At 41.4% G+C, this 25,266-nt stretch overlaps 2 protein-coding genes across 6 annotated transcripts; both read left to right on the top strand.

Annotated features, from left to right (window-relative positions):
* The first annotated feature begins 632 nt into the window (after positions 1 to 632).
* Positions 633 to 20,146, top strand: clspn (claspin). 3 transcript variants are annotated; one of them, XM_085148392.1, is made up of 24 exons: positions 633 to 717; positions 1,677 to 1,794; positions 2,843 to 3,264; positions 4,068 to 4,211; positions 4,477 to 4,533; positions 4,613 to 4,685; positions 5,130 to 5,232; positions 5,393 to 5,988; positions 6,485 to 6,673; positions 6,870 to 7,033; positions 7,118 to 7,320; positions 7,441 to 7,493; positions 7,610 to 7,803; positions 8,106 to 8,637; positions 8,757 to 8,790; positions 8,985 to 9,075; positions 9,189 to 9,337; positions 9,828 to 9,989; positions 10,132 to 10,253; positions 10,645 to 10,775; positions 10,989 to 11,115; positions 11,918 to 11,997; positions 12,339 to 12,497; positions 15,520 to 20,146. In XM_085148392.1, the coding sequence occupies exons 2-24, from the start codon at positions 1,755 to 1,757 to the stop codon at positions 15,643 to 15,645; spliced, it is 3,951 nt and encodes a 1,316-aa protein (XP_085004518.1). In that variant the 5' UTR covers positions 633 to 717; positions 1,677 to 1,754; the 3' UTR covers positions 15,646 to 20,146. The 3 variants fall into 3 exon arrangements, with proteins under 3 accessions (XP_085004518.1, XP_085004517.1, XP_085004516.1); XM_085148391.1 differs by having other exon boundaries at positions 649 to 937; positions 8,988 to 9,075; XM_085148390.1 differs by having other exon boundaries at positions 649 to 937.
* Positions 20,147 to 21,664: 1,518 nt separating this feature from the next.
* c19h1orf216 (chromosome 19 C1orf216 homolog) lies at positions 21,665 to 24,871 on the top strand. 3 transcript variants are annotated; one of them, XM_085148408.1, is made up of 2 exons: positions 21,665 to 21,864; positions 23,330 to 24,871. In XM_085148408.1, the coding sequence occupies exon 2, from the start codon at positions 23,352 to 23,354 to the stop codon at positions 24,399 to 24,401; it is 1,050 nt and encodes a 349-aa protein (XP_085004534.1). In that variant the 5' UTR covers positions 21,665 to 21,864; positions 23,330 to 23,351; the 3' UTR covers positions 24,402 to 24,871. The 3 variants fall into 3 exon arrangements, with proteins under 3 accessions (XP_085004534.1, XP_085004533.1, XP_085004532.1); XM_085148407.1 differs by lacking the exon at positions 21,665 to 21,864 and adding an exon at positions 21,871 to 21,998; XM_085148406.1 differs by lacking the exon at positions 21,665 to 21,864 and adding an exon at positions 22,009 to 22,303.
* Positions 24,872 to 25,266: the final 395 nt, after the last annotated feature.

Raw genomic sequence — 25,266 nt, 5'->3', positions numbered from 1 at the left:
GACACTGCTAAAAATCCGAATGTTTCATTCAACCGTGTAAAAGACACAAATGTATTAAGCTGCACAAACCTGGAAAAAAATACTAATTAAGAGAAGTCAAGGTTATGCAACTAATTTTGAGAAACAGACAACTCTTAGATATGTAATTTGCATCATTAATTGGATTAACCAGTATCAACAAAGCGCCGACTTTAACACTTGATTGGGGAATGGTGGGTTTGTAAGTAGAATTGCACAGAAAAATCTGTGTAGACGGACAAAAATGTGGAGAAATTTAATGGTTTTGAAATGTCAGGGTAGTAGGTCTAATAGCAGTATTAGTAGTAGAACAAATAAGCGATAAATGATTAAATAAAGATATCACTCTATTATGCAATGCCATTTTCCTTGCAACGGGACAATAGAATAGTTGCAAAATTGTGCATTTCCAATAACTGTGCTTTATGATTAATTAGCATTACAATAAGTGTTAAAGTTGTTCTGCTATTTGGAATTTTTTCCTTTTTGTTTTTCCTTTTTTTTCCAGCAACAATCCCCACCCGCCGGAGAGGTCCCGGGTATAAAGCAAACGCTCTTGCAATGCAGCGTAGTCAAATTAGGCGGGACAGCTGCGCCAAACAGACCAATAGGAAATCGAGAACACTGCGATTGACGTTCCGGTGACGAAAAACTGTGGGCCAGCTGTCACGGCGCGCGAAACATCAAAATTTCTATTCGGTGTGTATGGAACAGGCGGGAGGAAGATAACTTTTCCGGCTAAACGCTAACTAAATGTCAATTAAAATACAGAAGCACCACTGGTCGCTTTGACGGTAACTTGTCCACGTTCTTTGTGGCTAACACGAGAGTACGAGGTACCGTCTGAGCCTGTTTAATTTGCAAAGAAAGAACGTAAACTAGCCAGCGGACAAAGATGAGCTTGCTTTCTCAACAACAGGTCAGGCAATGCTTTGGTTTGTCAGTGATTATCTTGAACCTCTGCCTATCTTTTCTAGACTTGCATATATCACTCTGCTTGATCGGGTAGTTTTTGTTTGGTGGAGATTGGCAAGATCGAAAGAAATATGCTAACTGCACATTTTGTTAGCCACCTAGCTTCCTGGCTAGGTTAGGTTTAGCTCAGCTCTGTGGATAGTGATAACTGGCCTGGGCCTTTAAAGCGTGTCAATTTGAAATTTTAATTTTAAATCCTTTTGTTAAAGTAAGACCTAGGTGACTCACGGACAGCCTTATCTGTTGCCTGAATAGTGATAATTCGAAACGAAAGGCAGACATGCTGCTCATTGTTTGGTTTACTTCAAGGCGCCAGTCCTGTCAACGAACAAGCGTTTCGCTGCTAAAGTGAGAAAAGTGACACCCAATCTCTGTGTTAACACCCTCTCCTCTGTGTTTTTGTCAAATGCAGAAACATGCTATCCTGTGGTACCTTTTTTAAATGAGCTATGCAGCAATTTGGGTTGCCCTCCATTTGAAATGAATTCCTAGTGTTACTAGATTTAACAAAAGCAGTCCCACACTACATGGATCTCAATCAAGTAGCCTAAACTGAACTTCTACCCTTGCCTTAGATTAACTGTTTTTCAGTTGATACTTAACCTCAAGTTTTTTTCCGCTAAGTACCCTTTACTCCCCCCATGCAGCAACAATTCATGTGTATTATCTGCTACTGTATGCAGGCTGAGGCACTCCCAGTTGTGGCCCAGACTGCAACAGAGAGTGATTCAGACAGCGGTGTGGGCTCACCAGCAGAGGAGATGGCTACAGACACCTCTAACAAAAGAGAAGGTCTTTCAGGTAAAGCAGCATAACAATGAACCATTCTGGCTGTGTAAATGAGGTATGCATTTATGTGACACCGGAGTAGGCAGAGAAACACTAGTTATCATAACGAGCCAGTCTGACCAAAGAATCAAAGCTGCAGTGCTTTAGAAAATATACATTCAAAGGTTATAAATGAAAGCAAACCAGTATCTAAAAGATGTCCAGTTTCTAAAGGACCAAATTTATTTGAAAAATAATAAAGGCAAAGAGTAACATATCAGTCCAAGGGAACTTCTGTAGGAAATAATATAAATACTTTAATAATGAAGTATTTCACTCTCCCTGGACTCATATTTGTTTTTCTTCAGAAGGGTTTATATCAAGTCCTGTATATAATTGTCCTGCATATAAGAACTCTTGGTGCTCACTGAAGATGTTTTTCCCTTCCACCAAAGAAATTTCATCAGAGCAAAAAACGTTTCTAAGATTCAATTTGCTCAAGTTGTTGATTTCCAAAGGTAACTTGAAAACAAATCAAACTGTTTATGTAGTAAAAACTCCATCATTTTGCCAAACCACTCTCTGAGGACATATGTCGTTTTTGACTTCTGCTTTTTCTCCTGCCTTGAAGCTCCATTTCCCCCTTTTTTATTTTGTGACCAATATGTCCACTCTCCCACTTTAACCACATTAAGTTTGCTTTACCTGTCTCTTAACTTTGTCTCCAAACTACTCAACTTGCAGCTTATCTGTTTAGTCACTCTCCCAGAGGCCTGTTTCATGTTGAAAATCTCTTATTTGTAGACTTAAAATTACAAAAAGACATTACATTTTTTTAAAATACCTTTTATGTTTTGGTCTTCCTTTTTTATTTTTATTTCATTTATTTATTTATTTTGGTTAAACAAAAATATGCATTAGAATAAAATTCTACTTGAATTTATTTTTCTCACTGTTTAGTGCAAACTCGAGTATTTTGTTTCATTACACATTGATATGAGCTGGGATTACCACTCTACCATTTTCATTCTACTCTATTCTAATTTTCTAAATTGGTTGGTTTTGCTTTCTTATTTATCAGATTCTGATGACGACGAAGACATCATGGTGCACAGGAAGCCTCACCGTAATGCCATTAGAGACAGTGACAGCGAGGAAGAGGCGGCAGCTGCAGATAGCAGCGTACACATGGCAGAAGCACTAGTCTTATCTGCTTCCAGTGGAGAGGAAATGGAGACTGAGAAGGACAAGAAGAAGGAAAAGGGACGACAGAAGTGCAAGAGAATAAGCCGAGCTCCTCTTGATAGCGAGGACAGTGAGCCTGAGGAGGAGAAAAGTGGAAAAATGGAGGAGGAAGAGGGGAAAGTGGTGAAGAGGAAAGTGAAATCCACAAAAGAAGTGAAAGAAAGGGAGAAGAGCAGGAGACATCATGAGAAGAAGGAAAAGCGCAGCAAAGCGGTGGAAAAGCTGAAGAAGAAGGAGAGGTTCTCTGAAAGGGATGAGGTGAGTTCTTTAGTGTCTGAACTCTTTTTGGCTGGTGTTTGATACATCAAGGGTTCTCACTGCCCATGTCCGTTTTAAAACACATGGGCAATAATACATCCTGTGGACTGTCTCATATTATCTGTAACATATTATTAAAAATAATAAAATCAATAAAAGGTAGAATAATGTTTTTGAACCGCAAAGTCAATGATTGTCAGCAAAGTGGACTACGCTTACATAGGTGAAGAAAGATTTTATGTCAAGTACGTTACACGTTAAAAACTTATATACCATTTAAGTAGATTTTTTTATGTAATCATGTGGCCTTTCTATCGCTTTATTTAAGTCAGTGTGACCAGAAAAAAGACAAAGATGGCGCACTTACAAATCCTCAAATGATTGTGTTAAATGTATTGTCAAAATTAGTTTTTCAAACATTATTTTATCTCAAAATTGGAAACCTTTGACATTTAAAAAAAAAAAGTATTAATTTTTTAATGTCCCAGTCAGATGATGCTTTTCAGTGCATGTCCAACTGCAAGGCCAAGTAAACATATCTGCTTCTGGAAGAACTTTGTTGTCAGGAAGAAAGGGGAAAAAACACTTCCTACCACATCAGTGTAATGATCAAACTACTGTTGTGGAAGCATTTGTGTTTTGGTTCCCCGAGCACTAATATAAGGTTTAAACTGCAGATCAAACTGAACAAAGTTTTAAAATTTAGATCTTGTGTGTTGTGCAAAATGTTGAAGCCATAAAAACAAGATACAATTTGGATAATGTGTATGCAACTAAAAGCAGCTTTACTCCCATTTCCTCAGGAAATGCCTCATCCTGGGACCCTGAATGACAGTGGATGTCCGCTCAGAGACACAGAACTTTTTGACAATGGTCTGGATGATGAGGAAGAAGAGTCTCTGGATGCGATCCGTGCTGCGGTCAAGCAAAAGATGAAAAAACATAAGGTGCAAAAACATCAAGTAGTTTAAAAATGGGGCTCTCCACCCATTTTCCATCACTATAAAAGATAAACATTTGGAATTGGTATCATTTATGTTTGGCCTTTGACTTATTTCCTTAAGAAAAATTAAAACAGCTGTTGAATTTATGTCAGTGACTTGGGATAAATTTAAATCCTTCAATTTTATTGTAACACTTTGGTTTAATGTTGTGGTGAGAATAGTTGGACCATGTTGGACATTGTGTCCTTTTGTTTCTATGTTGCTACAGGATCCCCTCTGCAATGAGGAGGAGGATGAAGAGGTGCCAGAGAAGCCCCAGCGTGCGGTATGCAACATCAGAAAATAAATAAATAAATACTTTAAATTGTAAGCAGTTCGTCATTGCCACTATGTGACTCTTTCAGGAGAGAAAGGCTGCACGTGCCAGCAAAGAGGCGATGAAGCAGCTCCACAGTGAGTCTCAGAGGCTGATCAGAGGTCAGTTGATAAGACATGTTTATTTAACCCATAAAGTTTTATTGTGGGTAATAATTTGAATAGAGGATGGTATTCTAGTTTTCTTTCCATACTTGCAAACACTTCTGGTTTTCCTGTACTTTAAAATCCACCCACCCTGCTGTTTCTCCTGTGTATTTACACTGCAGTGCAGACTTTATTATAAATAACTGAAGTAGAGGCATCTTTAAGGTTTTAGTTTATTCTAAACCTTAATTGCTAATTTCATTTAAAGAAAATTGAATGAATTTCACCATCTGATGTTGACTTTGGTAAAGGTGGATCATTTTTCACTTATTCAAGCCACTAGAATCAATAACAAGTGAAACATTGTAAATATTTTCTGTGGAGAATATTGCATAGATGTTGACAGGTGTAATTTAATGACTTATCTGCTACTAAAACTGCTTTCTTCTTCCTTTTTAGAGTCTTCACTTGGCCTGCCCTACCACATCCCCGAGCCCAAGACCATCGACCAGTTCTTTAAGAAGAGAGCAAGGCCAGGGGGTCCTGCCATGGCATTGTTGAAGTAAATACTAACATGACATTTAACACGTTTCAGGTCAGACACAAGTCATGTAAGGATGGCTGCTGGACCTGCTCATTTCACACAGTGCAGATTTAAGTAACTGTATTTTGATTCTGTCAAAGTAAAATGTTTACATTTATAAAACTCTTTCTGCTTTTAGATCTGCAAAGTACTCAGAAATGATGTTGGAGACACCGTCAGCTCCTCCACCTTCTGTAAACCCACCCAGCAAACTGCCATCCACTGAGCAGGACTGTAATTCTTCTTTGGATATGTCGCCCAATCAAATCCAGCCTTTACTTCAGCCAGCAGCAACCTCATCCCCACAAAAGCAGAACCTCGACCAGGCCGGAGAAACTTCGGTTACCTCGGATCCTGAGCAGGAGTCAGGCCCAATGCTTTACCTCTCTGAGAGTCTGCAGGACTCAGTCACAGCTGATGCTGAAGACAAGCCTGCATCTGACTCAGGAGAGGAAACCTCAGCTGCTCTTTTACCACAAAATCCAACTGCAGCAACATCTGACTCTGAAACCCTGCAGAAAGAGACTGTATCTAGGGCTGTGGTTGATCCTGCAGCTCCTCAGTGTTTGAGTGCTGATTCAGCTACAACAGAGCCCTCGGTACAGCAGCCTACCAAACCGAAGAAAGACAAATTGACCAGACTAAAGGAGTTGGGACTGGATCCGCCACCTATTGCAAAATTGTGTCCAGATGATGGAGCTTTTGTACAGCTCGACCCTCCACAGCTTAACCCTGGTGAGTCACAAATATTTCCCAATCTCAGCAAGAAGACATCGAGAATCAAGCCTTTTGATCCTTTGCCATGGTCACTGTGATAAATTAGGTGATTTGACTTCAAAATGTGCATAATCTCACAGGGGAAAGAAGTACTAGCAGGCAACTTTTCCCAGGAAAAATATGTGCACAATGTTACTTCATTTCACCTAGCTACACTGGCAACATCCTTCCTCTTTGTTTTTATCATGTTTATTGTGCTGAGCAGCAGAAATCTGTACACATGGCTGAGTGCTCTATGGTTTGGGAAGGCAGAAAACAATTAGAACATACTATCCTTCTGTCAGGACCTCATGACATGTCCCAGATGCAGTTTTAAATCCTTTGAAACACGATGTGAGATCAGATGAAGTGTTGTGCACTACAAAATTTTTGTCCTTATCCAAAGCAAGGCCCGATGTCTTCTGTGTAAGGCAGCCAAAGAAAACCTCTCTTACCTCTCCTCTTCTTCAACTAGGTGTGGAGGCTCTGAAGGAGCGTTATCTGCGTCACATTATTGCACCCACACGACCCCAAGGGGAGCGCACTTTGCAGCTTGACATCATCCGTAAGGACAGCACCCCATCTGGCCAGGAGGAGCTGCACACGGAGTCTCTCACTGTGACTGTCAAAGAAGGAGCAGAGGAGCCTGTGACCACTAAACCAGGTCTGGATATGTAGAAGAGTTAGAAATTATACAATTTTAAAGTGTTTAGCATTTCTGTGAGCGTCATCATTTCACTTTAGATTATATAATTAATTTAATATAAATAGTTATGATGGGCTTACGTTTACAGTCATTAACCACAACTACACGTGGATCAGCTGGAAATGATATGACTCCCTTGCTCATCTCTGTGTAGGAGAGAAGCTGCTGACTCTGAAGCAGCGCCTGCAGCTCGCCATGGCCCAACGGAGAAAAGAGGAGAGGGCGCGCAAGGCCGAGCTGAATCGCCTAGACAACGAAGACTGTGGGGAGGACGAAGAGGAGGAGGAAGACATGACGGATGAGTCAGAGGAGGAAGAAGTACGTGGATGATTTTGTTACGCTGCACAAATTTTTGCTTTTACCCTCTTTGCACTTGCATCAAGCTGTTCTTCTGTCCCTCAGGGTGTCGATGACTTATTGGGAGGTGGTGATGGCGAAGAAGACGACGTGAAGGACAATGAAGATGAAGAGGAAGAAGGCAGCATGGCTCAGAGTATGAGGAGCCCTTCTCCAGTGGCACTGATCGGACCCTCGTCAACTCCCGACCTCATTAACACAGATGGCACTCTCATGCTGTTCCCTGGGAACTCTTCCTCGCGCACCGGGTGTGTTTGCAGTTTTGTAGAAGCACCTTTAAAGTCTCTTATATTTGGCTGCAAGATGTCATCTGCAGCAGCTTGTTTAATGGATAAAATTAAAAATATTTTTGGTTTTTCTTTTTTTAGTGATGGTGTAAGAAGGTCTGGGCCTTCTGGACATGACAGTGGCAGTAAGATGGGTGGGTAAAGTGGAAGAGCTCCATTTAGTTTGACTGTATTTCCTCTTCCTTTCTTTTTTCTTTTATTGAGAGAAATTAAAAGTACACTCTTCCTCTCCTCTCCCGCTCGTCTCCAGAAGAGGACGACTCCCTGTCCCTAGTGAAGGACAACAGCCACAACAGCAGCTTTGAGCTCCCAGGGTCCATGATTACATCATACCAACCCGTGAATAACCAGCGCGGCACAGGACGAAGTGTCCTCAACTCGTCCATTTTCCGCTCCCCTTCACCGTGCCTCTTCAGGCCGAGCTTCCTCGGCTCTGCCTCGAAGGTGAGAAGAAATGTTTTTCATTCACTCTAATTATTGCAGCATCAGACAGATTTCACGAGGGGTTTGAATTTGGGCCAAACATGCCCTTGGTTACATACGTGCATATTTAGTTAAGTCCAAAGAAATTGACGAATCAATAAGGCTCAGAGAAAATCCACGAATAAGACTGTATCTGCAAATAACCAAGAGTTCATCTGCAAGTGCATTTTATACAAATAGAATAAAAGAAAATAGAAACCAAACTACACATTCAACATTAGAATGAGTACTTATATTTTACTTTTAAAAAAATTCTCTTTCAGAGTTCAGGCAAGCTCTCCGAGCCTTCTCTTTGCCTCCCTGTTGAAGACTCCCAAGACCTGTACGCACCTCCTTCTCCCAGTGCAGATTCAGGCCCCCTGGATGGAGCTGCTTCTGGTCCTGGTCTAGCAGGTGACTCTCAGGGTCGTTTTTCGCTTGAAGATGATGCTCAGTCCCAGTTACTTGACGCAGATGGTTTTCTAAATGTGGGGCCGCGCCCCGGTGCACCCACCTCTCACAAGAGGCAGCTGATCTTGGGCAGCCTGGATGAAAATGCAATGGATGCACACATGGGGGAGCTATTGGGGTTGTGTTCAGGTGGTTTTGGATCAGGGAAGAGCAATTCCATAGGGGGAGAGGGCGTTGGAGCAACACAGGAGGATGAGCTGCTTGGGCTGTGCTCAGGAGCATTTCCACCGACACAAGCTGAAGGGCAGCAGACAAAGAAAAGGAAAGATGGAGAAGATGATGAAGACTCTGAAAATACTATGGATCAGCTGCTGGGTCTATGTTCAGGCAAATTTTCGAGTCCAGGTAAGAGTCGTGTGCATTTCTGCTTTTTTATAAATGACATTGCATCATTCCATTTTTTTGTCACTTCCTCTACAGCTCATGTTTTTACACAATCCTTTTTCGTTTGCTGCCAAATTTAGGTTCTACTCACACAGCTTCAACATCACAAGACGGGTATGGTACAAATATCTTCAGTATAATTTTCTGGTTTTGTTAATAATCTCTAAAGTTTGATTAGTTTCCGTGATCTTTTAAGCTGCTCCTCTCCCTCATTACCCCCAAACTGCTTTGATTAGAGGATTATAGGAATAATAACTGAAATATTTACTTGCAATGTAAGATTTTCACTTTGATTTTACACTATTAAGTAGAAAGAAGTTAGAGGCTAGAGAGCAGCAGGAGGAGGAGGAAGAGGAAGACTGCGAGTTCCGGCTCCTATCAGATGTTGAGAGTGAGCAGGTAAACAAAGAAACAAACAAAAAACACTTTATGTGTAAAGTGTTTTGGATTTTCTTTTGGTCAAATATATAATGCAATTACTAAAGTATTAAAAATGTCTTGTGGGTGTAAAGGAGGACGATGATGATGATGGTAATGATGGAGAGGAGGAGGAAAATGATGAGGAAGATGAAGCAGATGCCAGCGAAGAGGAAAACAACGAGGTGGAAGAGGAGGAACTGGAGGGTGTGTTCGCGCCACGGACGAAAAAAAAGAAGAAAATGTAAGTGAAAGTGCTTTCATGCAACATGATCGATGGAAAGTGGCAGAGTGTTGTGGCCAAATCCTGCTGTGGGATGATTTTTGGTGGCAGTGAAATATGTCTGCATTTGGATGTAATGCAGCAAACATGATGCTTTGTTGAATAAAGCAGCCTTTCTATAAATAAGTACAGAATTGAATAATACTTTTCATTGTGGCCTAAATAAATGTCTGTGCAAAATTGATCTGAGCAGCAGGCTTTTTTATGCAGTTTAGAGACCAACAGATAAATGTGTTGGATGTTGTTTCTGGCTTTGAAAGTTGTTTAAACTTCACTTACTGATGGAAGTGAGTGCTCTTTTTTTTTTTCCAAACTTAATGCAAAGATTCTCACTTAAAAACTATTAGATTTTATTTTTGCCATCAATTTGCAAACTGTAGAAATGCTTAATTTTCACTGCTAATCCACACCTGCGACACAGCTTGACTGGTTTCTTGGATCTCCTTGGCAGGCGACTGACCGACTATGTGGACTCGGAGGCCGAGCTGTCTGGTAGTGATCTAGGCAGCGATGATGAGGACGGTGACAGAGGGAGCGAGTATGAGGAAGAGGAGCTTCTGGAAGACCTTCCCTCTGACGAAGAGCTGCAAAACCAAGTCAACAAGATCCACATGTGAGCAAAGACTAATTGATTTATAAAATGATGTCTTTTGTGTGAAGTACATCAACGAGAATACTGAAGAGGGCAGCTGCAGATGAACCTGTGGCACAAAAACGATGTAAAAGTTGTTAAAATGTGTCTGTTGTTCTTACAGGAAGCAGATTTTGGATGATGACAAGCGTCGCCTGAGGCTGTATCAGGAGCGCTACCTGGCTGATGGAGACTTGCACTCTGACGGCCCTGGACGAGCGCGTCGCTTCCGATGGAAGAACATTGGTGAGTTTACAGGATGAACGATTAAATGCCTGGATTACCAAATACCGATAATGAGTGTTGGTAGGACTCAATTGGAGTAACAGCAGTAATAAAATGCACAAATTTAAATGAATAAAAACATTATTAGCTATTTGTTTCAGGTTTTATAAGAATTTAGCAGCATTATCTGTATTCAGTTAATTGCAACTTTAACACTGTCAGGACAAAATTTCTTTTAGCATCTAGCACAAGATGTGGATGCAATATAGAAGAAAAGATAAAGTAAAAGATAACTAAATTACTTATTTTAATCAAAGCATCCTAAATATGACAAGTGATGATTTCTTCTGATTATTGGGTCTAACTGTACACATTTGTCATTGAGAGATTTTAATTGTAATTTTTGGTCCAGATGATGCTTTCAGCATGGAGAGAACTGGAGCCGAGGGCGAGGAAGACTGTGAGGAAGAGGATGATGTGGACCAGGCTGAGGTCCAGAGACGGATAGAGAGACTGGAGAGAGAGCAGTGGCTCAGGGAACAGGTGGGTTTTATGGTTTGCAGTTTTTTTGCACACACACATAAAGGAGATGGCACTAATGGAAAAATATACATTTGAAAAAATTAAGTGTGATGGTTTTCGCTAAGTTCTGTTAAAAGGATTTCTTAGAGATGGGCTGTGTGCGCCTTATGAATTGGCCTCCTCTGTGAGGGCTGCTGCTGTTTGGTGTTCATTCTTTTGTCACTCTTCTCACAGTCTGAACAGAAAGCCACAAAAGGAGAGGATTTGGAATTGGATGCAGATGATGAGAAGATTGGAGAGGAAGACAGTCAATTCATGAAACTTGCCAAAAAACTGACTGCCAAGACTCTGCAAAGAAAAGGTTAGTTTGATAAAAGTCCCCATGAGCAGAATCCCATCGACTTAAAAACACCCAGAGGAGCTTTTGTCCAGCAGTTATTGGCACAACTGTCTTGCATAGCAGGAAAAATAAAAGATTAAAAAATAAAAATATGTGAATTAATTAATGGTAGTAATTAAGACACACAGTCAAACTGTAGGATAACGCCAAACAACAGGCCAATCTGAGGACTTTAGGACCTATGAAGAATACAGAGGGTTTAAATCATAAAGTCAAAGGTTTTAAAGTTGGTATTTTAAACTATTTCAAAAAGGATAATTTAATGACCCCCAAGATTAGTGTAGTTTTTCAGTTTGTTGCTGAATTGTTAATAGAAAATATAAGAAACATACATTTTCATCTACTCAGTGTTGAAAGTTGGGAGTACAGTTGGATAGATGGGTAGATTCAGATACATGGCTGTAGTAATGACGGCACTAAAAACACCAACATGTGTCCCAGCAAACAAAACTTGACCATTCACAGAAACAGCTACAGAAATTTATGTTCTGTAAAAGAAAAAAAAGGGGATATAATCAGTAGCTAAATCTTTTATTTATTTAACTGGCGGCTTCGTATCGTCACAAAACAAAGTTCTACAATGAGATATGAATCACATTAAAGGGTTTTTGAACTGTTTGCACTTAAAAGTATGAAGTTTTTCTGTACTTAATTCAACATGAAAACACTTAAGGAATTCACATGCAACACATGCACAACCACGTCATTCTTGTTAAATAAACTGGTGCTTTACTTAAGCTAACTGTGTAACTGTTTAAAGCAGAGCTGCCTGTGGCACCACAACCAGAGAAGAAGACAGCAGCAGCTCTCAATCCCTTCCAGAGACCCTCTCAGCCTTTACAGGTAATTCAAACACCCTGTGAATAACTTTTCTTTCTCCTATTTTATTTTTTTAAAGTCTAAATAATACCTGCTTTTTGTTGTCTGTGTAACAATGTACAAAGAATTCAACATTAATCACGGCGTGAACAGTGTTGGAGTCTGCCCCACTCTGTCACTGCTTTCTTCTCTTCTCCATGCGGTCCTATAAATAAAAGGCTAAATGGCAAAAAGATGTTTAGTTATTGCTCTTTACTAAATAAAACAAATATTTTAAACTGTCACACAGTGGGTGTTTGCAAGACTTCATCATGTGTTTGTCCATAATCTGCACAAGGCCGGTCTAAGATCTGTGTTTCTCCCAGGTGAGGAGAGGTTCTCTTCTGAGTCAGCCTCAGTCCGTCCTCCAGAAGCTGGCTTCCATCTCAGAGGGAAATCCTCTGGCCCCCAGAAACAGCCGTGGATTCCTCTTCCAAACACTCTCTCCTGAGAAGGTTAACTCATCAGATGCTCCACAGAAACAGGTGAGTCAGAATTATGATGCTAAAAAAAACTATTAATAAAACCCATTTCATGAGTACATGTGACAGAAGTTCAGCAGAATGTTCAAAGAGTGCTTCATTTTACACTCCCAAACACTCAGCCCCACTCTTCATGTACACTGAATAGGCTCAGCTGTGTTATGTAAGTTAATATGACTGCAGTTTTACTGCTGTAGTTTTTTTTTTTTTTTTAAATAATCATGGATCAGTCATGAATAAAATATTCTGTAAAATGCCCCCAAAACTGTTAAAATGAGAATCTGTAGCCCGCGGTGAAGCCTTCAAACTGCTTGTTTTATTTGATTTTTAATCAAGTTTAAACAAAACCGGAGAGGTCAGTACATGAATAAAAATAACTGTTTAAATAGTTGAAAATTCAGGTTGAACCAAGGTTATACTTGTAAATTAGCAGAACTAGAGCTGAACTCAAAATCTCACTTAACAAAAGGAACTAATGCTTAAAAAAATCCTCTCAGGTTCATTCAGATCAAAGTTTAAATTGATCAAGGGCACCGAACTCTTTAAATTGCCACTGATGGTCAAGTCCGCACTGTCTCCATCCATTAAAACTGTTAGGACCATTTTTAAATGGATTTAAAAAAAAAAAAAAAGCAAAATGTAAAGCACTTATGCATGTACGTAGTGCATGTCTCCACTATATGCACTGTTATGAAGTGTTGCTGCAAAAACAATGAAACTCTGGGAACCAGTCCTGTCCTGTGTGACCATTTAATTAGCATCTGTCTTACTGATGAATATTCTGCCTGGCGTCAAGGATCAGTGGCTCACAGCAGCAGCATGCAATGACCCTCACTGCTAATTTGTAAAACAATAGTCCAGCATTCCTGCAGGCCCCCTCTGGCTTCAATCAGTTCAGTCTTAAAATGCAAATTAAGGCTTGAATTGCTCTTTGCAATGATTAAGTACTTAAATCAACCCTTAAACTGCCTTTAAAAATAAAACAGAAATGAAAGACACTTTTTCTTGCATTGTGAAGTCACATGACCTCCAATCGATGTCTTTTTCATGAGACATTAGTGACTCCCGAGGAAAAATGTTGTAAATGTACTAAGTGGAAACTGGAAAAACAGTCGATTAACCTCTCCAAAAGTTGATTCTGTTCATCTGGACGTAGCGTTTTGTGGGAGAACTGTTTCGTCACTCATCCAAGTGACTTCTTCAGCCTCAGCTGACTGCAGGTTTCCACAATCTTATAAACAGTACATTTGGATAATGACTGAAACCAGCCCACTGAAGAAATAATAGGCTGGGAGGTCAGTTCCTTAATCTTAACTCTATCAAGATTAAGGAACTGACCTCCCAGCCCATTGTTCCTGATGAACAGACAACAAAGATGAACAGAATCAACTTTTGGAGATTTACTTACCTGGATGATATAGCATGCATCAAGAAGTCTGTTAACCTCTTTAAACCACTTTAACTCACAGGCTGATTAATGTAACATACAACTAATTATAACAATAACAAAGGTGGTGCTCTTTTAAAAAGAAAAAAAATAGTAAATTTAAATGACATCGTGCATTTCAATTTCCAGAGTCCAGAAAACTTTAGAAACTGCTAATTTTATCAGTAATCATAAAAAAACAAAAAATGCAAGTTGAATTAAACTAAATCAGTATGATGACATCAGCAGATTCAGTCAGTATTTTCCCACTGGTCCTACACGGCCCACAGTTTTAGAACCACTCCTCGATTAGCTGTAAGGATCCTAAAGAAGGCGTGCATCTTTAACCTTTAGAGAAGGGGTGGGGAACTGCAGGTTTTAGAGCTCACCCTGGGTCAACACACCTGAATCAAATGATTAGTTCATTACCAGGCCTCTGGAGAACTTCAACACATGTTGAGGAGGTAATTTAGCCATTTATATCAGCTGTGTTGGGTCAAGGATCTAAAACCTGCATAACACAAAAATCTCTACAATTTCCTGTTAATTCTGACTATTTGATAAGTAGAGATGTCTGTTACAGTTGAAGCCACCATGAATAAAATATGGTCAAATTCAGGGGGAATGTTTACTCAGCCTTTAAAAGCTTTGGGGAGGCCACCAAAGGTTTAGATCACAGGTGTCGAACTCCAGGCCTCGAGGGCCGGTATCCTGCAGGTTTTAGATGTGTCCTTGATCCAACACAGCTGACTTAAATGGCTAAATGACCTCCTCAACATGTCTTGAAGTTCTCCAGAAGCCTGGTAATGAACTAATCATTTGATTCAGGTGTAGTTGACCCACGGTGATATCTAAAACCTGCAGGACATCGGCCCTCGAGGCCTGGAGTTTGACACCCCTGGTTTAGATGGATGGACAGGAAATTGTATTGCAGCAGGAATCACATCACTGTGGAGGAATTTTGTCCCACTCTTCTTTGCAAGATTGTTTTAATTCAAGAAATCGGAAAAGGCAGCAAATGCGTTATTACCTCGAGGAGTTCAAAAGATTTCATGATAAGCGATCTAAGTGCGACTGGTCTAAAGTCGTTGGCGCCTGAAAGTCTAGGGGAACTTCAGAAGAGGAACAATTATGGACACATTTCAAATAATTCGTATTGTGTGATGGTTTAAAAAAAATCTAGAAATTTCAGTTTTTCTTTTAATAGTCACACAACAGCAAACTTTCCCATCTCCTAACAAGCACAGGTGGCCTTAGAAATCAGGCTGCTCTCCTTAAAGTGTCATTTCCCAACTCTGTCTGCTTGTCTCTTTAGTGAGGTCTCGCTGTTCTAAAATAAATGCAGAAACGAACGGTTTTCCACAGAGCTCGGGGCTTCTCTTAAGTATGAGAGTCATGTGAATGTGCTGGGTGAAGTCATGGTTTCTGGTGTATTCTCAATATTGGACACTAGGTGGCTGCAAAGCCCACATTTCTAACAGTAGATTAAAGGCTGACTTTTACACTGTCAGTCCCAGTGCACACACAGTCACTACCCGGTATATTGTTTTATTTTGTATGGCAGTTTTGTAAAAAGACAAACTGATGTTTGTTCCTCAGACGATGAAGAAGAGGGGGCAGATGGGGGCAGCGAATCCAGCAGCAAAGAGGGTCTGCAGAGAGAACAAACCTGCAGGACAGACCAAAGGGTCACAGAGGAGCATCTTCAACTTCCTGGACCACTGATGATGCAGCGCACTAACTGAATGAGGATGAAAAGCTGGCTGGGAGTCCAAGTTTTTCTCCCAGCTGCTACAGAGGCAGTGAGGAGGCAGAACTGACCTTTAACTTTCAGTGTTTCGCTTCACAATAAGACTGAGAAAAACAAAGCTAGTGGCAAAACTCTGGGTGGTTTCAGGATTATGAGACGTCTCCCCACCTGTGCCCATTTTGTGGTTGAGCATAAAACACACCACTGAAGATCCTGCTACTCTTTTACTCGACGACTTGCACACTTAATCTTCCCTTGTTCAGCTCGTGTGTTCAAATATTTAATCCGTTACACCACTAGCGACAATTATCTGATCTGACTTGACCTAATTTGGACCACATGATTGAGGTCTATCTAGAAATGTTTTATCATGTACATATGGTTTTTCTTTTTAAGAAGTAGGGAGTTTATTTGTGTGATGTTTTAAATGTATTTGTTTTACAGTGTAAATAAAATATTTTAAGACATAAATCTGATTCTTTTCTTGTCTCGTTAGACCAGATTCTAGTTTTCAGTATGGTTTGAATGTCCTAAGAAGATTAAAGGAATTGCAAAGATGTGCATGTTAGGTTACTCGATTTATCTAAACAGAAATCAATGCATGGCCCTATGATAGACTGCCCACTTGTCCAGATTGTACCCCACATCTTGCTCTACAACAGCTGGGATAGACGCCAAAATTGGAGGAGCTGATCCTGATCTGCGGGGGCCAAACATTGGTAAATTTCTTGGGGAAACCCCTCCAGTGTGCTAATATCAGTGCCAACAACTTTGGACCAATCGGCCTCATTGTAGCATGCTGTTTCCAGCTTTTTAAATGTATCTATGTAGTGGAAATCAGTTCTACTTGGATATTGACACTGTCTGAGATATCTGCTCCCAAGTTCAGAATTTGGGAAGTCTTGTGCTACATAAAGTTGTTAGTAGGACTTGTCTGGGTTTACATATTTACAAAAATGTCTCATGATTTTTTAAAATGTGTCCTGCACAGCATCAATTGCCTAAAGACAGCAGCTAATTTATCATCTCGCAAAAGTACTGGCCTGAGATGCGTAAGAAGCAGGGTGGGTGATAAAGTCTCTCTTCTACTTTAGAAAACATTTACTTACAACACTGAATTCCTTACACAATAAACCCATGATTTTGGCAGCAAATATGATTGCCTTTCCTTGAATGTTCAAATCCATTTAAGCTGAACATTGAACTAAAAGGTGGAACACACTGTCTGTCATATCTATCTGTGACAGATTTCCAGTCTTTCAAGGACTCTTTTGACTCTTTTCACTTTTTCCTCCTATTTTAAAGCATAATTGCAATTTAGAGACTAATGATTTGGTAAGTGGCTAATAATAGGTTGGCATTAAAGGGATGGTCTTCTAACGAGCCCTTTCATGTCTCTCCATCTCATTAGTAGCCACGGTGATTAGCAGGAGGTCCTGGGGTTAGGATCGGTCGCAGGAGGCCCCATTACACATCATTAGGGGCCAACGCCAGGAGGGTCTGGAATGAGCCCCATGGAGGGCCCCCGCCTGCAAAGAGCTGCTGTATACCTGCAGGCAGGCTGGCTTAATCCTGGTGTTGTTATGGCAGAGAAGGCATCTTTTCTCTTTTTTTAGCTTTTGTCAAAACATTAATGGTAAGTTTGAATGTTAAAATTTAAAGGGCAGAGAATCACTGGATATATTTTCAGCAGTGAGCAGCATCCATCATCATTTCCGTGTCATTTATATGCAATTAACTGACATAAAGACTTGACTCCAAGTCCTGAGGCCCGATGAGCGGGGTCAAGAAATCAATTTTAATTAGAATTTAATAGGAATAATGTCTGCAAGTCCTTTCTTCTTTTGCATCAACACCATAGCCTCCTCTCCAAACTGAATTTCACAACTTTGTTTAACCCCCGAGAGGGAATTACGAGGTCAGCGCAGTGAAGCCAACCCCCCCCCCCCCCCTCCACCCTGAACTCCACATTCACTCTACACTTGAAAGAGGAGGAAGGTTACATGTTTTGGCATGGAGGCCCAGCTTCTAAATATCTAGAGGACACGGATCTGGCGTTATTCAGATTATGAGGAGGAGAAAGGGCAGAGGGTGGAATAATTGAAGAGAAACATGAGCTGTAGCACCCAAGGGTTTGTGTGCTTGTGTCATCACTGTACGTGTATATGTGCATACTCGTATTTAAAGTAAAAGTGTATAATTAGAGTGCAAAGCGACCTCTGTGCTGGATTAGTGGTTCAATTTAGCACGTCTTGGGTGATTTGGCTGATTTTAAAGAGTGCTGGCTGTGAGCTGGAGGTCCAGCGAGCTTCTCTTTGCAGATTCTCTTTGCATCTCTGGACCAGGGATCTGACAGCGTAGCCCATGGGTGCTGCCGGCTGCCCTCGGCCACTGTCACAGCCGAGACTGGTGCCGGAGCAGATGTGGAGCTGAACTGAGGGAAGTGGGTCATGGTGCTGCAGGCTGTGTACAATTCAAACAAGGCCTTATTATGCACAAGGTAAGTCACGCTCCTTTTTTACTCTTTTCGTGTGTTTGTCTGTGTGTGTGTGTGTGTGTCAAATGAAGGCATGGCTGCTGTGTTAACATTACAATAATCTTTCTTCCCCCAGGAGGCCTCGCAGACGACCCTCAGTCAGCCGAGTTCAGTCTATCGCTCTTTCCATCAGTGTCCTCTGCAGTTGTCTTTTGTAACTTGGGTTTTTTCTTTCTTTTCGAGAGAGGGGAGATGGAAGGAGAGATGATTTTGCGTGTGACGAGGCCTTGGGCGCACGGCTGTGTTTGATGTATTTTTTATGTGCTTAGGCTACTGGTGAACGATGGGGAGGGCGAGGGATGGGGAAGGAGTGAGAGAGGACGCCTGGAGCTGATGCAGTTGAATGGGGATGTTGTTGAAGGAGAAAAGGGAGGGAGGAAAGAGATAGAAGTGTGTGTGCGTGTGTGTGTGTGTGTGTGTGTAGGGGAGGGAGGGAGGTTGAGTTTTTTGGGTTTTTTTTATTTCTGCCGGCAGCAACATTATGTCAGGGGGATGAGTGCAGGGAGGAGAGAGACAGCGAACACTTGTTAAGTCTGTCTGATGTAGCCTCTCTATACCAGACACACACCTCCAGAAAACACACTTACACATGCACGCACACACACACACATATTCAGACACACAGAAACCACTGCCATGCCCCTCTGATCTGACAGTTCCAAAAACATTCAGTCACCAGCTTGGAGAAAATATCACATTGCAACAAATCCTGCAGTCCTCCCTTTTGTGAGGACCGGGGGTATGATGCCGCCTGTCGGTGTTGCATTCTCCATAACATTTTACCTTAAACACACCTGAGACTGTAAATGATGAAGTGTGTTGTCCTAAGACTAAAACATCCCCCGTCAGCTTTATATAATATGCACTCTTATCAGCCCTGGTGATGACGGTGTGTTCGGTGACTAACTGGAGGATTTGGGATTTACTGACGTGATTCTACTTACCTTAAATTCGCTTGAGTGATTTCCTCCATTTCCCAGAAAGTATTTTAACAACCACCAGAAGATGGGCATGGCCTTTTTCTTGTTGAATCCAACTAAAGGGAGATAAACTGATTATACAGTTATCACAGTGAAAGCATCACATGATGATTTGTGTGTGTTTTTGGTGAATTTAAATCCCCGAAGCCACGCAGGGAAAAAAAGTAGTGTTTGTGTTGATATGCACGGTCACAAGTAAAAGTAATTAGCACTAAAATATACTCAATAAATCAGCTCCGTCATAGTATATTCAAGATAATTGGGATTTATGCACATTATTGTTGTTGCAGTGGGTGGTTTTTGTGTAGCTGATTACATTATTTTGACTCTCACCTGGAGAAAACCAACCACAGCATATCAGCACATATACCTCATACCAGCTGTCAAACGCGGTGGAGGAGGGATGATGATTTAGACTCATTTTAAAGCCACAGATTTGGGCACTTTGGACTCGTGATGAACTCCTCTGTATACTAAAGTATTCTAGGCTCCAGCGTGTCTGCCAGTAAAAGCTAAACCCAAACTGGGTCGTGCAACAGGACAATGACACCAAGCAGAGCAGCAAATCTACAACAGAATGGCTGAAAAAGAGAAGAATCAAAGAGTTGCTATAATCCAGGTAAAGTCCAGACCTCAACCCAGTTGAAATCATGTGGCAGGACCTTAAGAGAACTATGCATAAATCAATTCCAAAAAACTTCAATGAACTGAAGAAGAGTAGTCCAAAAAGTGTTTTTTCAGATGGTGAAAGGTCTGCCCTGCAGGTCAGTTTAGCACCCAGACTCTTCTACTACAAAGTCCTGCTGTTGTAATAGCAGTATGCAGCTGTTCTTTGTTTTGCTGAAATATGCAAGACCTTCCCTGGAAATGTCATCTAATGGAAGTATGTGAGATGTATATGTGATGATGTCTTTCTAGATGTACAAGCTGCCAATTCCAATAGGCGCTAATACCATCAGAGATGCAGGCTTTTGAACTAAGCACCGATAACAAGCCAGATAGTTCCTCTCATCTATAGTCCAGAGGATGCAGGGTCCATTGTATTTTCAAAAACAGTGTCAAATATTACAATTATACTGTTTTGAGATTCCCACGTGATCCTTCAAAGGATAACAGCAAGTGCCGGAGTCTGTGGGAAGCTGAGTAAATGTGTTGGTGACACAGAGTTCTCATGATGTTGTCAAGGTCCCCCTTGACTTCTGTTACCACAAGCTTCTTCGTTTCCCTTAAAATGAATCTAAAATCTATCTCAGTAGATATCATATCGTTATATCTGACAGAGAACAGGATGTGTGCACAAACATTTAAACACAAGTATAAAATTTTCATTTTTGTGTGTTCTATGCATTTCTAGCAACGCATCAGGGAAAAAAGAATAACATTTATGGTCATTTTAATGCTGTCCGATGTCAAAAGAGGTCAAATGGGACCTTAACGCTGTGCAAAGGTTATGTATGAATGCAATTTTGGTGTCAGTCACTGATCCAGTTTGCATCTGTCCTGCAAAACAAGACAATATGGAAACTTAGAACATCCAGCATGTCGAGAACTGACCTTTTTAAGTTTAGTATGAGACACAGATTTGTCACGGGGAGAGATTAAATGTATTTGCAAGACTTAATGAATACATAACTGTTATACCGTGAAATTCCACCAGGCCTACAACTGTAAATTACATCAGTGTTAAGGTTTTTACACACTTTATTGTTTTTGTGGTTTTAATTTTGACTGAATAAAACTGTCCCTTTCTCATATACTAAAAAATAAAATAAAACAGTGAAAGAGAGTTAGATGTTCTCTAACAATTAAAACCCCCATATCTCTTATTTTATATCTCACATATGCATAGCTATATGTTGTGACTCATGTAGACGTTATTATGTATTTGCTGGGTGACCCCCCACCAGCCAACCTCGCAAAAGTAAAGTGACATCATAACATAAGGGAGTTTAAACCATGATCTAAAACAGTTATAACATGTAGCATAATAATATTTCAGCTGATAGTGCAGTTTGACCAGCTTCACATTGACATAATGTCATTAAAATGTCATTAGAACAAGGGCCATAAAAGTAAAACCACCCCCTCCAAACTCCAGCTGCAGCCAGATGTAGAAAGAGGGGGTGAATGGCACTACAGTAAAACCATGTTGGTTATATTAAAGAGATCCTATGGATGGATTATAAACCACTTTTTAAACTTCTACATTGTGTTTATGAATGAGGATTTCCATAAAGGTACCCAAGAATTATTATTATTTTTGCCCATTTTGAGCTGCTTTTATTTCTTTTTATTTGTTCATTTATTTTACTTGCTGGATTTCCTCCATGGAAATAAGTTTGGTAGCTACCACCCACAGAATTAGAATCCATTGTAATAAAAAAGACGCTCGTTTCTGGGAATTCAGACCCATTGTTGAACAAACAATAAACACAACAGGCTTTCTGTCCTCGCACCGATTCATTCTCCACTGTTTCCTTTTTCCTTCAGTCCCAGCCCAGTTTAGGAAATGCTCTTAGTCGCGCAGCCTTTTCTTTTTTCTAGAGCTACCGAGTTAGGCTGAGAGGAGGAGGAGGAGAGAGGAAGATAAACATCACACAGAGGAGGGTCAGAGGAGGGGAAAAATTGGGAGGGCGCAGTGTCCAGCTTGTCTATCGAGCAACAAACCGGCAAAATAGGTAAGAAAAAACTGGAACCTCGTGCAAATAGATTCACATGTCTGACTTATGCAAGCGGTGAAAGGGAGATGAAGGGCAGGCTCTGAGGTTGTTTTATATGAGAAGGGCTAGAGTGGAGACTGCACAGATATGGGGTGAGCGTTACATAACGCAGCGCAGATTAAATATCCCTGCTTTTTCCTCTACATTTCTGAGTATATTTTTATTATTATTATTGTTTGAGGATGAAACTCTGAGGCGTTTTTGAGCTTTAGCAAAGAGCAGTGCTCGGATGAGGAAGAAGAACTGTCGCGTTTTAGGCTTTATTATCCTGATATTCTCCAATAAGCCGTAAAATGCAGCCACTGGGCGCCATTGGACGCCTTTTTCACGTTTTCTACAGAGCCAGGCGTCCTCATTTCAAGATTATAGGCATCCACCCAGCAGCAGGACTGCTTAGGTATTATTTTCCTTTATTTTCATCGCGCTTACGGCAACAAATATGGTGTTTTTGCACTCTGAGCGAAAAAATACACTCGTTATCAACATGAGAATTATTTTATTCTCCCATTTCAAGCGCCAGCACTGCGGCCAAAAACGCGTCGATTTCGGGCGGTTTGTCCTCGTTTCTCTCGCCGTGGTTAGAGCTTCAGCATGCGCGCTCGCGACACCGCCACCATCGCTGTCCTTCAGCACCACGTGAGCGCGCGTGCATAGGAAGAGGACAGGGGACTGATTGACAGCAGCCTGGAGTCAGGATTAGAGAGATTTCCATTCTGAGGAGACATGTAAATATTTGACGCTAATAGAAATGGAGTGCGCAGACCAGCCTGTAGTTATAGACGTTATAAACAAGGAAAGTGTGTGTGTGTGTGTGTGTGTGTGTGTGTGTGTGTGTGTGTGTGTGTGTGTGTGTGTGTGTGTTTGGCCCCAGTGGGCTAGGCATTGAATTTTCCTCTGTTTTTGTTTTTGTTGCTTTAGCTCATGACTGCATTTTAGCTGATCTTTTTTTAATCCTCCTCCTTTCGCCCATGAAGAACTTTTCTTTGTTGCTTTGTTGTGCTGCCATGTGATGACAGGTTTAAGCAGCTACACACTGTGCAGGCCTGCGACACAGATTTATTTATTGTTTCACTGTGATTTGGCTTGACTTTCTTTTGTTAGAGCATATTGCACATTTCTCAATGCAACGTCTGATTGATGTTCTGTTTCTTTAACACACTAAGATGTTTTTCTGCAAAGGAAGCCAAAAACCTTAAATGTTATAGACTGAAGCTATAAGCACTAGAAACTTAACTATGGATCTCAAGTAAGTCATGTCAAGTAGATTTTCATCTTCTATCTAAATTTTTGGCTCCAGAAAGTTGAGAAACATTCAAAGTGATGTACATAGTGGGCAAATGTCCAGCGGTGCGGTGTGTACAGGTTATTTGAAGTAAAGAATGGCACTACCAGTACTTTGATGTTATGTTCCTTGTCATTTCAGTGAGAATCAGTCGAGGCCAGTGATGCTTCATAATCAGGACCAGCCTCTGAACTCAGCCTACGGAGGCTCCAACAGTAGTTCCTCGTTCCAAAACAGGAAGTGCGACAAAGACGGCAACTTCAACTTCCTGCCAGGGAAAGATGATGAGGACTACACGGGCAATGTAGAAGGAGGAGGAGATGAGAACCGAAACCAGGTGCGGCCCCGAAACTTGGGCCCACTTGGGCGTGACCCCCCAAACTCAGGGGTTCTGTCGCCGCGCTCCCGCATGTCCTGCTGGAGCCGCCTTGAGCCTTTGCCTGAAATCGAAGGTGGGGACGATGGTTATGGTAGAGTGCCCCCTGATGGAGCGGAGGAGAGGAGGATGGAGGAAGAGGAGGGAAGGATGATGATGAACCAGGGTGATGAGAAGCAGAGAGAGAAGAGGGAGCAGCAGAGGAGGAAGGGCAGCACAGACTTCAGAGGAAGACAGGAAGAGGATTATGATGCACTGCTGGACGACGAATGGGGAGACAGTGACTCCGAGTCTGAGTACAGCTACCGGTCTGGCGGCAGCATGTCTTCCCTCAACATGGAAAGCGGGGGAGAAGGGATGCTCATGGGAGGCCTGGACCGCATCGGTGTCGGGGAACCAAAATCGAGTCATCCGGAAAGCGGCCCAGCAGGAAACAGAGACCCAGCCACGAGACAAAGAAGCTTTAGCCGCAAGTCCCTCCCAGCAAGCAACCTGGGAAATCTGGAGGAAGGAGTGGAAGATCAAGACGATGATGACGATCAGTCCTCCGACTCAGACGGCGAGATGCCAGAGCTGATGGACACCGTGTGGACGCTGCGGGACCGTGAGCGCTTCAAGGCTCAGGAAATGGAGAAGCACCAGGTGCAGCTGACCATGTATCGCCGCCTGGCGCTGATCCGCTGGGTCCGCACCCTTCAGGGCCGCGTCCAGGAACAGCAGAACCGACTTCAGTCCAGCTTTGATGTCATCCTCACTCAAAGGAAGGAGTTGCTGCGAATGGGCGCCGCCGCTGCCATAGCCAACACTGCTCCCGCTGCTGCTGTCAGCCAATCGTGAGAGGAAACAAGTGTTTATAAAATTACACTTTTGCTCATAAATTTCCCCTGGAAAAAGGAAGAAAAATCTCCCATCATCCCGTCAGACATTTTTAAGCTTTATGTTGCCTATTGTTGCTCATCTTCCCCATTTTCCCATACAGAGCATCAATTACTGTATCAAACTCATCTTTGGGCTGCTGAAGACTGGCGTTAACTTCAGCTTCTACACAAAAACCAAAATGTCACATGACTTAGGATATATTCTCATTAAAGCAATGACTATATGAACTCTTGAGTGTTGTTATAATATGATGTTTATATCAGAAATGTCCTACATGCTGTTGTTACTTGTCTTGACCTCTGCGTAAAAAAAAACAACCCAAATCCCTAAAAGTGTTAGAAAACATCCATGTGTTAGAGATGATTTCTACCAGGAGATGCTGTATATAATTATGATCGATTAAAAGAATAAAGTATCCTTCTATCTAATGTTTTGTGTGGATGTTTTTTTTAATTTAACTTTTAAACAGCTTAATCTAGATTGAGCTCATTTCTAATAGACACATCTGAGAGAAAGACTAAGGCTGATAACTCCACTTCAAGAGCACAGAGGCTTCTTTTGATTCCTGACGAACATTTTAAGAAGCTGGTTTATCAAAGTTCCCTCAGAACAGATATGACTAAAGAAGGCCAGTTTTTATCTTCTGTAGCTGTACTTGCTGTACTTGGAGCCTTGGGCCAATGCCCTTTGAGCTCACAATTGCCTCTTTGTCAGCTGAACAAAGTTGTTTTGTATCTGCTCATCACACGGGGCTGGGAGCGTGTGTTCTGCAGGCAGTGTGATAGCCGTGTGAGGGCTCAAGCCTCAATCTTTACGGACTGGG

The sequence above is a fragment of the Neolamprologus multifasciatus genome, chromosome 22 (assembly GCF_963576455.1).
Source record: "Neolamprologus multifasciatus chromosome 22, fNeoMul1.2, whole genome shotgun sequence".
Taxonomy (NCBI): Eukaryota; Metazoa; Chordata; class Actinopteri; order Cichliformes; family Cichlidae; genus Neolamprologus; species Neolamprologus multifasciatus.
This window is presented reverse-complemented; position numbering and strand designations above follow the sequence as displayed.